Source organism: Oncorhynchus mykiss, chromosome 1 (genome assembly GCF_057628025.1).
Source record: "Oncorhynchus mykiss isolate SJ-2025 chromosome 1, ASM5762802v1, whole genome shotgun sequence".
Lineage (NCBI taxonomy): Eukaryota > Metazoa > Chordata > Actinopteri > Salmoniformes > Salmonidae > Oncorhynchus > Oncorhynchus mykiss.
Window position 1 is genome coordinate 42,125,101 of NC_143022.1, and position 16,469 is coordinate 42,141,569.

The following is a 16,469-nucleotide window of genomic DNA, read 5'->3' on the forward strand; positions in this document are numbered from 1 at the left end:
CAAATACAGGTGTGCCAAGCCTGTAGCGTCATACCCAAGAAGACTCAAGGCTGTATTTGCTGCCAAAGGTGCTTCAACAAAGTGCTGAGTAAAGGGTCGGAATACTTGTGTAAATGTTTATTTCAGTTTTTTAAATTTTGAATAGATTTGAAAAAACTATACAAACCTGTTTTTGTTTTGTCAATATGGGGTATTGTATGTAGATTGATGAGGGGAAAACATGATTTCATTCATTTTATAATAAGGGTGTAATGTAACAAAATGTGGAAAAAGTGAAGGGGTCTGAATACTTTCCAAATGCAGTGTATACTTCCATTCATTTTTTCAACTGGTACCAGGGGACCTTCAGATGAATCTTGTGAGGCCTGTGGGAATCCTAGAACAAAATAACTGACACATAGGAGAGTCTCACCTTTCCACAGAGGGGTCATATTAGTGTGTAGCCCAAACTGTTTGGACGCTACAAATTCGCTTGTGGGGGTTGTAGTGCAAATCTGAGAACACCATTGTGTTCGTGAGAGTCCTCTTTCCAGAAACCATTCAAACGGTTTTGTGAGACCGATTTTCAGGATGTCTCATGGTCCGAAAAAACACTGCTCTAGCTCTGTCACCTTTTACCGCAGATGCGGAAGGGCGACTTAGGCGAATGCGGTGGATTGAGACACATCCAATGCAAGCTGATATCTCTAGCTTAAACTGACCGATTTTCATGGGGATTTCTTTATTATGCTAATTAGATGCGTAACTACTGAATTCCCAGCTAAGAAACACCTGGTTGTCAGAAAGTTATGTGCTAGCTGTGTATTAACTTTCTGGGATAGGTAACCAACATCTTTGGGCCATAAGAGTTTTCCTTAACCATGTGACCTGACCAGATAAAAATGCTGGATTCCATAGGGTATAATCCCAATAGTTTTTCCTGGTCAAGTCACATGACATCTGGGAAAATCTTCTGGTCCTGGTTTCTCTGAAACCATATAATAATATGTAATAACTTATTCCATTAGTTTGGCATAGCTATTTATTAAAATACCCCCAAATTCCTTATATACCCTAGAGGCTGAACTGCAATTGGACCAATTAATCAATTTTTTGATCATTTTAATAGAGGATCAGATCTATAGTAATGCCCTCGCATGTCTCCCGATCACATTACTTCTTCCACTAAATCATGTGACTTTGGCTTCCAGCACTTGGCCGTACTGTGCGTGTAATGGTGTAGACAACAGTGAACCAACCACTCTCATTCGAGAATGACGTGGGTGACGACCTCTGTGCCAATCTTCCTTTAACCCATAGACCCAACTGCCACTGAACTTGATTTTTTATTTCAAATTAAAACAAGCTTCCTTCATTTTCTATGTTATTGTCTGTTCACAGGGGTGCTTCTGATCGTGTGTTGGAGTCCCCCCTTGTGTCTTCTCTGCCCCCCCCCCCCCTTCCTCCTCTTCTTTTACTCCACAGTGTGCTGCTGCTCTGCTATATGTGGCGCCCGGAGCCGCTCCAGGAATCTGCCCTAAATGTTTTCCATATTAGTTCAGAGCCTTCTCTGGTTCCAAATAGCCTAGCAGCCGAGCTGGGCTAATACTGAGAGGAACCCTGAGCAGAGAGGGGAAGGGAACGGGGGGCGTGGCAGGGAGCAGTGTAGCACACTGACAGACAGCACAACGGTAAGACACTGACAAAGAAACGGGAAAGGAAAGAGTGAGAAAAGAGAAAGAGAAAACAACCTCCCAAGGAGCTGAAGAATACGCGCTAGTCTCATCTCAAGGCAGAAGGTGAAGAATGGGAGAAGGAAAGAAGGGATCTGGAGGAGGGGAGAAGAGCGGAGGAGCGCCCCCCATCCAGGAGAAGAAAGGGGGGAAAGCAGAGGAGGGAGGCCCAGCGCCCGAGGATGCCCACAAGTGCTGTGGCTGTCGCTTCCCCCTGCTCATTGCCCTGCTGCAGCTGCTGCTGGGGGTGGCCATCACAGCCGTGGCCTTCCTCATGGTCACCATCAGCCCCTCGCTCCTGGCCAGGGAGACACCACACTGGGCCGGCATCATTGTAAGCATGGACCCGTCTCGTCTTTCTGTATGCACGGACACTTAATATGGCCTTGTGCCACTGTTGTAGCTGCATGGGCCTTTGCCTTAACTGACTTAGGTCCTTATGTCCATCTTCAACTCACTACGTGACTGCATGGATCCTCATCCTCATTGTCTAACAACCCAATGCAGCCATGTGTATCTACAGGCATGCACACTCAACATGGCCATTATTGTTGTCCTGATACTCTACCTACCGTGTCTCCCATGCACTTAACCTACAATGCACATTGGGTTGTACTGCCTCATCTCCCAGAATGTAGCAGAATGGTCCTATCTTCATTGCATGCATGGCCTAAGGATGTGTATAAACACATACAGTATGTACAGTTGAAGTCGGAAGTTTACATACACTTAGGTTGGAGACATTAAAACTCGTTTTTCAACCACTCCACAAATTTCTTGTTTACAAACTATAGTTTTGGCAAGTCGGTTAGGACATCTACTTTGTGCATAACACAAGTAAATTTTCCAATAATTGTTTACAGACAGATTATTTCACTTATAACTCACTGTATCTCAATTCTAGTGGATCAGAAGTTCACATACACTAAGTTGACTGTGCCTTTAAACAGCTTGGAATATTCCAGAAAATGATGGCATGGCTTTAGAAACTTCTGATAGGCTAATTGACAAAATTTGAGTCAATTGGAGGTGTACATGTGGATGTATTTCAAGGCCTATCTTCAAACTCAGTGCCTCTTTGCTTGACGTTATGGGAAAATCAAAAGAAATCAGCCAAGACCTCTGAAAAAGAATTGTGGACCTCCACAAGTCTGGTTCATCATTGGGAGCAATTTCCACATTTCTCAAGGTACCACGTTCATCTGTACAAACAATAGTCCGCAAGTATAAACACCATGGGATCACGCAGCCGTCATACCGCTCAGGAAGGAGACGTGTTCTGTCTCCTAGAGATGAACGTACTTTGGTGTGAAAAGTGCAAATCAATTCCAGAACAACAGCAAATGACCAGGTACAAAGTATCTATATCCACAGTAAAACGAGTCCTATATCGACATAACCTGAAAGGCCGCTCAGCAAGGAAGAAGCCACTGCTCTAAAACCACCATAAAAAAGCCAGACTACGGTTTGCAACTGCACATGGGGACAAAGATCATACTTTTTGGAGAAATGTCCTCTGGTCTGATGAAACAAAAATAGAACTGTTTGGCCATAATGCCCATCGTTATGTTAGGTTTGGAGGAAAAAGGGGGAGGCTTGCAAGCCAAAGAACACCATCCCACAAGTGAAGCACGGGGGTGGCAGCATCATGTTGTGGGGGTGCTTTACTGCAGTAGGGACTGGTGCACTTCACAAAATAGATGGCATCATGAGAAAGGAAAATTATGTGGATATATTGAAGCAACATGACAAGACATCAGTCAGGAAGTTAAAGCTTGGTCACAAAGGGGTCTTCCAAATGGACAATGACCCCAAGCATGGGGACAAATATGGTACTTTTTGGAGAAATGTCCTCTGGTCTGATGAAACAAAAATGGGAACTGTTTGGCCATAATGACCTTCGTTATGTTTGGAGGAAAAAGGGGGAGGCTTGCAAGCGGAAGAACACCATCTCAACAGTGAAGCACGGGGGTGACAGTATCATGTTGTGGGGGTGCTTTGCTGCACTAGGAACTATATTGAACTATATTGAAGCAACATGTCAAGATATCAGCCAGGAAGTTAAAGCTTGGTTGCAAATGGGTCTTCCAAATGGACAATAACCCCAAGCATACTTCCAAAGTTGTGGCAAATGGCTTAAGGACAACAAAGTCAAGGTATTGGAGTGGCCATCACAAAGCCCTGACCTCAATCCTATAGAAAATGTGTGGGCAGAACTGATAAAGCATGTGCGAGCAAGGAGACCTAGAAACCTGACTCAGTTACACCAGCTCTGTCAGGAGGAATGGGCCAAAATTCACCCAACTTATTGTGGTAAGCTTGTGGAAGGCTACCCGAAACGTTTGATCCAAGTTAAACTATTTAAATGCAATGCTACCAAATACTAATTGAGTGCATGTAAACTTCTGACCCACTGGGAATGTGATGAAATAAACATTTCACATTCTTAAAATAAAGTGGTGATCCTAACTGACCTAAGACCAGGAATCTTTACTAGGATTAAATGTCAGGAATTGGGAAAAACTGAGTTTAAATGTATTTCGCTAAGGTGTATGTAAACTTCCGACTTCAACTATGGCATGGCCACACAGACGTTTGTCCTCCTCATCACCATCTTGTCTCCTCATTGCCATCTTTGTCTCAACACAAAGATACCTCTTCAATTTGTACGCCATACGTCCTTCTACTCAGACTTTGTCCCTACTGTATGTCCTCCTTGCCCTCACTGCATCTACACATACCTACTTATCAGCCGAGTCTTATCTCTCTATTCACACATTATCTTACATTAGTTACATCTAAACTCAAAATAAGGGTTGTTTATCATGCTTTACAGCCTTTTCTATAGCTGTTTCAACTTGTGTTTTAATGGGAAAGTTCCCCGCCTCCTATGACTCAGAGATAAACATGCCACATGGATAGGATGACTCATAGTCATTTACTAGTGCCATGTGGTTTTACATAGGGAATGATTTCAGATGTACTCCTTATTCAATATGGAGCATAGTGTGCCGTGCAGTGACATGCAGTGGCTGTAGTTTTCCATATACCGTTATTTTATTTCTGGCCAGGCAAAACAATAACTACTGATACCATAAATAACAATTATGATCCAGTTTCAGGTTAAAAGTTGCCTTGTTATCCTAATGGATGACCCACGTGAACCTCCCTCAGTCTCGTCCAACAAATTGGGTGACATTCTAAATGTCAACATGTTGACTGCTACCAATTAGCTTGATGTTATTTTCACATTGGCTCCCTCACTCTCTTACTGTTGATTAGATCGATCTCCTGTAGAAAGAGTTAACTAGCTTAAAGAGTTTCTAGGTCATTCTACCACTTCGGTGCCTTTTAAGGAGTGTAACTTGGTCAAAAGAAACGTTTGATTTCATCTCATTTCAACTTTCTGTCAAAGTTGACATTCATAAAAACACGTTTTCCATTAAATAAAAAAATGAAAAGGATAGTAAGTGCATATTAATTGCCAAATAAAGTAACAGGGTTGACCTACAAGGTTTATGATTTCTTCTTAAATCAGCCATAAATCCCATTGTGGCAGGGGGAATGGAAGATTGTTGTGTGCAACAGGGAGTGGCAATTGAATGCAAGCTTCACAATTTTGAATTTATTGTTAAAACATTTCCAGACTGTCTAGCGATTGATAACAGGGTTGACGTGTTTTGCTCAACCCACTCAGTTTTCCACCACAAAACACCAGAAAATGGCCAAAAAGAGTTGGAACAGCTCACGCTATTATTCTATGATTTGACAATTAGATGTTGAATGTTTCTTTTGAAATAAATATTTAAAAACAAATAGTTTCACCCTATTAAGACGAGAGTTCACGTAGCAGGGTTAAAATGAGGGACAGACATAATCACTAATCACATTAAAGAAATATTAATCCTCAGAAATGAATTTGTTAAAGCAACAAAATGACTAGGGATTTACAATGATGGGGAAACTTTTGCAATTAAGTGGGTAAAAACCTTCCTAGAAGTGACAGAGGGTTGACAGAGGGACATGCTGAATTTGAGCACTTTAGCAAGCATTTATTCATATTCAAAATCATATTTATCGAATTCTCTGTGTGCTCTTCATTTGAAATGTCAATATTGGTGCACAATTTCTACTTAAAATATCAAAGGGACGCAAATAGCACTCATTTCGTGGAAGACCCTTCTATAAGTTTCGAAACTGTAGTCAAGGCAACTGTAGTCATGGCAAGACAACAACAACTCTAGAATGCCAGTCAGAGCTGCGGGGCAGTAGCCTCTTACCATGATCCTTTAGTTTGCTAATGTCTACAGATAAATAAAAGCAAATAATACTGAAAAAAACTGAAGGTAGCACTTTACTTTACATTGCCCTTATACCCTACTGTTATTACTGTTATTACTGTATGAGAACCAATGTTGTAAAAATGCAATATTTCCTCAATTGCATCCTGTACAGGTCATAAAACTCAAAAATCATGTCAAACACTACATAGTGCATCTCCTTAGACCCAGATGTATCTCTTAGTAGTATTTGTTGTGTGATTATTGTGGCATCAGTAGCCTCTGAAACGTTAGAAACCTGCAGACTCGTATAAGACCATACTGGCCCCCTACACAAGCATATGTTGTAGGCTATCCATGCAAGTAAATTACTATAAATATTTTTTCCTGTCTTCTCTAAGATAAAGTGATTATGTAAAAAAATATTAATTGATAAACATTCTGAGCCAGAGCTAAAGGTAGTTTTGTAAGTGTTGCAAAAACACAACATTGGGATTAAAGGGTTGCCAAACTGAGCCATTGGGCCAATAGACTATTAGAGATGGTTCTTCTTCAAAATTCTGTAAATATGGACAACAAAATACTTCAAGAGGTACTTTGATGTCCCCTCTACACATCAAAAGAACAAAAAAACATTTGTTAGTTTTTTTGTGTGTGTAGTATACGAGGTAAGAATACTGCCTTTGACGACCATTCATTTTATGGTAAAGAAGTAAAATAGGAGGTTCTCTCTCTACATGAATCCAGAATGGACAACCAAATATTATTACAGGTAAGTTACAGTGGACGTTCTCCATTTATACAAAACCCACCAAATAGTTGATCCTTTCAAAATATATATGTTTTTGATAGCGAAATACAAAAATGTGGATGATCGAACTGATCAATTTGGCTATTTCAGACAAAATAGGACTTCATTTCAGTGTTATATGTCAATGCTTTTCATCCATTTTGATGTGATTTTAACAGAATTTCTCTATTTTTTTTATTAACACACATTTTCCTACCATTGAAGACTAATGTTGCATTTTTTTAACAAACTTGAAGTTTAAAAAACGGATTATTTTCATAATCAGAGGCCTATTACAATTACACTATATATACAAAAGTGTCTTCCCCCCTTAAATGAGTGGATTCGGCTATTTCAGCCACACCCGTTGCTGACAGGTATATAAAATCGAGCACACTGCCATGCAATCTCCATAGACAAACATTGGCAGTAGAATGGCTTACTGAAGAGCTCAGTAACTTTAAATGTGGCACCGTCCTAGGATGCCACCTTTTTAACAAGTCAGTTCATCAAATTACAGCCCTGTTAGAGCTGCCCCAGTCAACTGTAAGTGCTGTTATTGTGAACTGGAAACGTCTAGGAGCAAAAAGGCTCAGCTGCGACATGGTAGGCCACACAAGCTCACAGAATGGGAGTGCCGAGTGCTGAAGCGCATAAAAAATAATCTGTCCTCGGTTGCAACACTCACTACCAAGTTCCAAAATACCTCTGAAAGCTAAACAGAGCAAGAACTGTTTGTTGGGAGCTTCATGATATGGCTTTCCATGGCCGAGCAGCCGCACGCACACAAGCCTAGAATAGCCATGCGCAATGCCAAACCTCGGCTGGGGTGGTGTAAAGATCGCCGCCATTGGAAACGGGTTCTCTGGAGTGATGAATCACGCTTCACCATCAGGAACTCTGACGGACGAATCGGGGTTTGGCGGATGCCAGGAGAATGCTACCTGCCTCAATGCCAACTGTAAAGTTTAGTGGGGGAGGAATAAGGGTCTGGGGCTGTTTTTCATATTTTGGGCTAAGCCCCTTAGTTACAGTGAAGGGAAATCTTAACGCTTAAAATGACATCCCAGACGATTCTGTGCTTCCAAATTTGCAATGCCCCTATGCAGGAAGCGAGATCCATACAGAGATGGTTTGTCGAGATCGGTGTGGAAGAACTTTACTGGCCTGCACAGAGCCCTGACCTCAACCCCATCGAACACCTTTGGGTTGAATTGGAATGCCGACTGCGAGCCAGGCCTAAAGTCCCGCAGCAATGTTCCAACATCTAGTGGAAAGCCTTCCCAGAAGAGTGGAGGCTGTTATAGCAGCAAAGGGGGGACCAACTCCATATTAATGCCCATGATTTTGGAATGAGATGTTTGATGAGCAGGTCAACATCATTTGGTTACGTAGTGTATTTCTGAAGGGTAATAAAAAACATTTTTGGATCTATACAGGGTTAGAAGTAATATAACTTACATAACACACAGCATTTCCATATAGAATCTATAGGAAGTACAACCATGAACCTTTTAAGCCCCAAGGCTAAAGAGGCCTACTAATGATAACACAGGGGCTTGACTAGGTATGTTCCCATACAGTCTAATCTAGTATTGTTTTTCTAGGCAATGTATGGTAGTGAGCATTTCTTTAACATAATCTTGTAATCCATGTGAGATTCTTCAAATTTGCATTTCTGTAGAGGAAAAAAACTAGTTGTTTTCTCTCAGCTTCCTGTATGCCCTAATTACAGTGTGTACAGATGTCTGCAATCGGAAGCATCTCAGCTCACACAGGGTACCTCCATCTCGGGTTCTGTCCTCAAGTGACTCACGACCCGGTAACAAACACGGAGGTCACCAAGATCCTTCTAGAGAATTCTGATTCCTGACCGCTTAAGAACCTGGGGAAAACAATTAAGTTAGATGCTGCATGTTAGTCACAAGACTGTAATAGTGTGTTATTGCAAAAAAGGAGGAAAACTACTTAATTTGCCATAGCATTGATAATGTTATCAGATGACAACTTGGACAATATGATGCTAAAAGTGCACCATTTCAATAGCTAACTTGGGATAAACAGCTTGAAGAGGGTTGAAAAAGCCCCTCAGCTGCAAATAAGATAAGAGGTTTGCTTGTATGTGTTGTGTGTGTGTGTGTGTTAGAAAACCATGGCAACACTTGGTATCAGCAGATCAAATTCTGGGATGAGTATCTGTTTATCAGATCCGAATGGATTCAGTTTCCCAATAACACATATGCCATGCAGAAAATAAAAAGCATGCAGGTATAATGCATTATGATGCAGTTATAATGCACCGTAAGACTTTAATGAGCATGCAGGCATACAGGTATATTTTGCAAAGCATTTAAGTCAGAGAATAAACCCCACTAAATCCATTTCCCCTGTGTTCTGTTTCTCTAGTTGTGTGTGGTCTCCTTGCTGGGCTTCCTCCTCTACTGCATCACCTACGTACCAGATGAGAGGACCTCCATGCAATTCATCGCCAAAGTGAGACCCAAATGCCCTCTGACATAATTTCCTGTCCAACTGAGCAGAGACCAAGGCAAACTCTCTCTAATGGGACAATTAGTCATGTTTATTCAGGAGAATGCCATTCATTATAAAACACATGTCCGTCTCATTCAAATCAACCAGGTTGTAGTTAGAGTCAGTTAATCTGATTTAGATTAATGTGTAGGGCCAATATACTACAACACAGAGAACATTGATTGCCACATTGACATACTGTAGGCAGACCTGGGTTCAAGTACTATTTAAAATCTTTAAAATACTTGTTTTAGAATAACTGTACTGCCAGATGGGTGAGGTTTGCACTTTGTGACTGTTCTATTACACTGGACAGAAATATAAATGCAACATGTAACAATTTCAAAGATTTTACTGAGTTACAGTTCATAAAAGGAAATCAGTCAATGAATTAGGCACTAATCTATGGATTTCACATGACTGGGAATACAGATATGAATCTGTGAGTCACAGACACCTTAAAAAAAAAGTGGGGCGTGGATCAGAAAACCAGTCAGTATCTGGTGTGACCACCATTTGCCTCATGCAGTGCGACACATCTCCTTCGCATGGAGTTGATCAGACTGTTGACTGAGGCCTGTGGAATGTTGTCCCACTCTTCAATGGCTGTGCGAAGTTGCTGGATATTGGTGGGAATTGGAATACGTTATCGTACACATCGATCCAGAGCATTCCAAACTGGTGAGTATGTAGGAACATTTTCAGCTTCCAGGAATTGTGTACAGATCCTAGCGACATTGGGGCCGTGCATTATCATGCTAAAACATGAGATGATGGTGGAGGATGAATGGCATGACAATGGGCTTTAGGATCTGGTCATGGTATCTCTGTGCATTCACATTGCCATCACTAAATGCAATTGTGTTCGTTGTCCATAGCTTATGCCTGACCATAACCCCAACCCTACCATTGGGTACTCTGTTCACAAGGTTGACATCAGCAAATCACTCAGCCACACAACCCCATACACACTGTCTGCCATTTGTTCAGTACAGTGGAAACCGGGATTCATCCGTGAAGAGCACACTTCTCCAGCGTGCCAGTGGCCATCGAAGGTGAGCATTTGCCCACTGAAGTCGGTTAAGACGCTGAACTGCAGTCAGGTCAAGACCCTGGTGAGGAGCTTCCCTGAGACGGTTTCTGACAGTTTCTGACAGTTTGTGCAGAAATTATTTGGTTGTGCAAACCCACAGTATTATCAGTTCCTCGGCTGGGTGGTCTCAGATGATCCTGCAGGTGAAGAAGCCAGATGTGGAGGCCTGGCGTGGTTACACGTGGTCTGCGATTGTGAGGCCGGTTGGACGTACTGCCAAATTCTAAAAAAAAAAAAAAAATTGCACGCTCCCTCAAATGAAACATCTGTGGCATTGTTTGACAAAACGGGCCTTTTATTGTCCCCAGCACAAGGTGCACCTGTGTAATGAGCATTCTGTTTAATTAGATTATTGCTATGTCACACCTGTCAGGTGGATGGATTATCTTGGCAAAGGAGAAATGCTCACTAACAGGGATTTAAATACATTTGTGTTCAAAATTTGAGAGAAAGAAGCTTTTTGTGCGTATGGAAAATGTCTGGCATCTTTTATTTCAGCTCATGAAACATGGGACCGACACTTTACATATTGTGTTTATATTTAGGTTCAGTATAGTTCCATTGCAACAGGCAACCTCAATAAAACTCAGATAAAATATTTAAAATACAATTTGAACCCAGGTCTGACTCGGGTTGTATGGTTGCACCTTGAATGTGATACTATTTGTACGGTATAGGGCCATAGAGAGAAATGCAGAGCACAGCATGCCTACTAGCAAGGCCCTGCAGGAGGCCTATGGGTACATGGGCACAGTTATTGGACATGACTTGTCTCATTTAATTGGCCAGACAATGTAGGCAGTTGGAATGTCCAATCAATTAGAGTAGGAATACCACTGTTTGCCCATCGTGACTGAGCTGTGTACAAACACAGTATTTTCCCAGGTGGACTTACTCTACTCAAAATGATAGTGAAGTAGATATAATGTGAACTGAACAATACATTTTAAAAGTAATACAATCAGTGGTGCAATTGTATGCAACAAAATATTCTCCCTATTTTTCTTTTCTTTATGTCTTCCTAAAGTTCCTAAAGCACACCATAACATTGAGTACAGCGATATATGAAAGGATTTGTGTTGCTCTTCTTTTTATGTAATTTATGTACAGCAGTTGGCAGTACAATACATCTCATGACGTTCTCCATATTTCACAGCCATTTACATTTTTTTTTACGCCATTTCAAATCAAGCAAGCATCAAACATTACATAATGCTATAGGCAGCATGTAACGGAGTGTAAATACAGTGCGAATCAGGGCTCTGTTACATTACCTGTGGATTTAGATGAAGGGCTAGTGTTATTTGGATTGTACACTGTAATTACATAAACCACACAGACACTCTTGCACATTGTCAAGCTGTATTTTAGACCCCGTTTACTCAATGTGGACATACAGGCACCTGCCAAAATAAAGGAAACACCAACAGTGTCTTAGTAAGGCGTTGGGCCACCAAAACAGTTTCAATGCGCCTTGGCATAGATTCTACAAGTGTCTGGAACTCTATTGGAGGGATGCGACACCATTCTTCCACAAGAAATTACATCATTGGTGTTTTTTTGATGGTGCTGGAAAACACTGCCTCAGGTGCTTCTCCAGAATCTCCCATAAGTGTTCAAATGGGTTGAGATCTGGCGACACACACACACACACGCACTCCTTTGACACCCCTCTTTCAAAGTCCCCAAGATCATTTCTTCTAGCAAAATATGGGCAACTGGGCATTTTTATACATGACCTTAAGCATGCTGGGATGTTAATTGCTTAATTAACTCCGGAACCAGACTTTGTATCCCTCATTTACTCAAGTGTTTCCTTTATTTTGGCAGTTACCTGTACAAAGACAAATTCATAGCATGTGGATAAAGGGACAGTGGGAGGCTGCAGGGGAGTCTCACAGGAACAATGTCTACTCAATGCAGCCAGTCCTCCTTTTCAACTAGAATGTTTTTTTGTGTGAAAATAACTGAATTATTTTGAAAATGACGCCTGATGACATCATAGGGGGTGATTTCCTTATCTAAGCTAATTGACTACATTTAGGTTTTCAAATAAGGAAACACTGGTATGGTGCTGCTGTGGTGGACATAATGAATATGAGGTTAAAAAAAACGGTGAAGTTCCCCTTTAAGACAGTCATGCTCTGTCAGGCCGGTAGCCAGGATCTGCAGGTATTTATTGGCTGCTTTGAGGGGAGATAATCGTTAGCAGACAGAAACCTATTTGAATTGGAAACTGATATGGCTAGAGAGTAGGCATACCTGGTTCACTATGGCCTGCTAACACTTAAGCCACTTCAATCAGTCATTGAATGTGCTACAGTAAGCTGAGTAAAGACATAGAGCTCCAGTCATCTTAGCCCTAGTGTAGACAACCAGGGTCATATTCAGGCTCCAACACAGAAAAATATTTGAAATATCGTTGTTATTGGTAGTCTGTCCTCTGTTTCAAATCATTTATATAATTTGGTGCTAAATATGACCCTGCAGTGGTCCTTAAGGATGACCTCCCTCCAAGTATTTGTCCCCCACTATGCTTAGCTATGCTATGATTCACTACACCACAACACACGAGCTCACGTCCTCTCCTCTCCTCCTCCAGCTGCTGTACTTCATCCTGTGCACAGTGGGCCTGGTCCTCTCTGTCCTGGTCATGGCCTTCTCTGGCCACCATTATGCTCAGACCAACGGATTCAGCTGCCTGGAGGTGGGAGATGACTGCGTGTGCACCCTGGACCCCCACGACCCAATCGCCAGGACCTTCACCTACGCGGGAGTCAGCGACTGCGGAGAGGTCACAGGCACTCTGAAGTTGTACTTCCTGCTTCAGATTGCCCTGAACCTGACCCAGGCCCTGGTGTGTGCCCTGGGGGCCTTTGTCATGTGGAAGCACCGCTACCAGGTGTTCTTTGTGGGGCTACAGATAGGCTCACCCTCCTTCCAGCACTGGCAGAAGGTCTGATGGGAAATGTAGAAGAAGAAAAAAAAGAGGCCCATGATGATGCTGATACCACTATTGAGGGTAGAGTAAGGCGGAGAGCAGCCAATCAACATTTCGGCTCATTCTACTTGAATGGACAGAGATGTATTACACGAAACACTTTGGTGTGTGCGTAAGTGTGTGTGTTTTGGTTGTTCTCAATCATATTTACATTTTGGGGTGGTTGACTTCTTCTATAATGGCTTTTCGCACAACTTTTATATACTGTGTGGAGAACTTTATTCGCAGTTGCCAATGCTACATGAGATACTGTATTTCTAATAGATGAAAATATTCGAAACTACCAAACTGTCAGTTTTGGAATGATCTACCATGATGTTCAATGTATTTTTGTCAGGGATTTCAAAATAATTCAGCAAAAAATCTTTATTATGCCTCTACAATTGAATGTATACACTCTATAATAGTGTTGATTATGTTACAATTAAAGCAAACTCAAGACACTTTTCTCATACTGTGTTCGTAAAAACGATTCTTGCTGCGCAAGTATTCATCTCTATAATCTTCTATCATACTGCTGTTTAGGACGGTGGGGAATGCTATTGTTTTCAACCCCAATCGGCCTTCAACTTGAGATACTCAATGAGATTGGCCAGCACTGAGCTAGCCTGCAACATCACTTCATGGAGTAGCTCAAACTGAGCATGTTATCAAAAGACAGCGCAGTAGGAAGATATGCAGAAACTGCTTCTCCAATAAAAATCCCCGATCACATTGTAGGCGATGTCATGGCGAAGTTCATGCACAGAAAGACGTCATCGGGTCTAACGGTGGTCTCGGGCCGAACTGCGCATTTGCAGGCAGTCAATTCAAAAGGGACTCCTTCGATATAATTAAGGAAGAATTTCACTTCTCTCATCAACTTCACAAACCCCGGACAGGTCTGCTTGGTTTGTTTGGCAAGCGTTCCCGGAAGTCACGCCTCTGGGATTAGGAACTGCGATGTTTTGTTTTGAGAATCCCCCCCAAGAGATTCCATTTTAGCAAACTAAAACAGATTTCCCGAGCTTCAAATGCACCGTTGAGTCTTCACATAGGAATAAATGGTGTGACGTCATCTATGGCTTTGTACATTCATATACAGTCAATGGTTTAACTGCATCGGCAGAGGGTGAGGAGCAGGGTGGAACATAAGTGAGGGAATTATGCTCTCTTATGCTCTCTTTTTGCAATTGCATATTTAGCACTTGACTTTGATTATGATGGACTATCACACAAACAGTGGTACATATTTTGTAATACAGTAATACAGTATTTTGGGGGAAAAGAGGCTACTCATTTCATCTTTCCTTTCAGCCAATAGATGTGTCTGTAGCATTTGGGACTGTTGACATAATGCCATCATTGTATGAATCAGGGAAAACCCCTGACTGAATACAGCAGTACAGAATGGTGTGTTATTGCATTTACTAACCACTCAGAGTGGAGACATACTGGTGCTGAGAGGAGGCATGTGGAGGCTATCAACAATACCAGTGGCCTCCAGTCATGACTCAAGCAGCCAGGCAAAACCAAAACTGCTGCAACCGCTGGGGGAGGGCTGGGCTGGGGAGGGGTAGGTGAAGGGGTACTCAGACAGACAACTGAACTGTGCCACCCCAAGAGGGAAACTAAGTTTATATGGCTCATTTAGCTGGATAGTGTCCCTCCAATAGTGAAGACGTTAAATCAGTTGTTTGGTGTACGTTGTCTTATGCTAAATGAATTTAGGTGGATTGTAAATCACATTTAGGGTGCTGGTACTGGACAGCATTTGCCAATGACACATCTAGAGACAAGAGCAACATGAAAAACAGAAGCAGAAAATATGAGAATTTGCGCTAATGAGTGGTGGGTGGTAACATGGTAATTACTGTGCATTAGAGATACTATAGCCGAGTCTTTGTACATAATACACAAAGAGAAGCGTTTGAGAATAGAAAAATCTGTGTTTTATCTTCAATAGACACCTTATTACTGGTGCTTGAGCATTTTGCGTCATTTACATGTACATTAGAGAAAGAACTACTGCCGATGTCCGTGTACATTTTCTAAGCCTTTTAGCATGGTCTCATGTTTACTATTAATAAATGGTGTTGACTTTTAAGTCCTTAAATAGCAGTTGTATTATTTGTGTTGCATGCAATTCTACCTCAACTATTCTTAACCCAATCCTGAAATACTGTTGATGAAAAGTATGTGAATGAATGCGGTTTGCCTGCGAGCTACAGTATCACACCAGCTATCACTGAAGACGGACAGCTTGCGAGGGAAACATAACTATCTGAGCCAGAGTCTTTTTATTCAATCACTGGAAGGGATAAGACTGTACAAAAGTACACTACAGCAGCCTGTTATCAGATTAAGTGAGAAAGTTAGAGGGCCTGGGCCGTGTTCATTAGGCACCAAATGGAAGAAAACAGGGACTACCTAGTTATGTCCAATAAGAACAGCTTGTTTTTCATTTTCTGTTGAAAAACGCTAAACACTATTTTGCTATGGTGACTATAGCCCTGATTTTTTTGATAGGCCTGAGGGTGTTATGAACTATCATGTGACCACACCGCTTCATTATTCATGACAGCATGACATAGGAAGTCATATGCAGCCCATCACGAGGGGGATGTATCTAAACAAATGACAGCTAAGAGTTATTTTCCTTCCACAAAATCTGTTATCCTTCCTTTGAAATGGCAAACACCTGCTTGAAATTGCCATAGATTTGCGAGGGGTGAAAATCAGAAAGGTATCTGATCTGTTGTCCAGTGCATTTCTTCTGACCCCTTGAAAGGGGAGATGAATGTGGGAGATAAATGAGGTGATCAATTTCTGTATTGGCACTTTATTGGATCAACCTTCACTTAGTGGGAGCAGAACACTTTCAAGTAACTAAAATTCAATGAAAAGAAGTGACATTACTCAAGGCGTGACTAATAGCATTATGTTAGAGCAGTTTCACTTCAATAATGGCCACCTGCAACTGGCATAACTCAAACTGGAGGGAAAAAAATATGCTCAAATTACTTGGGAAACAGAAATTGGCATTTGAGCAGAACAAAATGATCTATCAGTTGCTCAACAT

General features: G+C 41.6%; 1 protein-coding gene across 1 annotated transcript; it reads left to right on the forward strand.

Annotated features, from left to right (window-relative positions):
* Window positions 1-1,175: 1,175 nt before the first annotated feature.
* sspn (sarcospan (Kras oncogene-associated gene)) lies at window positions 1,176-15,503 on the forward strand. The gene is made up of 3 exons (XM_021601152.3): window positions 1,176-2,046; window positions 9,189-9,275; window positions 13,010-15,503. The coding sequence occupies exons 1-3, from the start codon at window positions 1,786-1,788 to the stop codon at window positions 13,367-13,369; spliced, it is 708 nt and encodes a 235-aa protein (XP_021456827.1). The 5' UTR covers window positions 1,176-1,785; the 3' UTR covers window positions 13,370-15,503.
* Window positions 15,504-16,469: the final 966 nt, after the last annotated feature.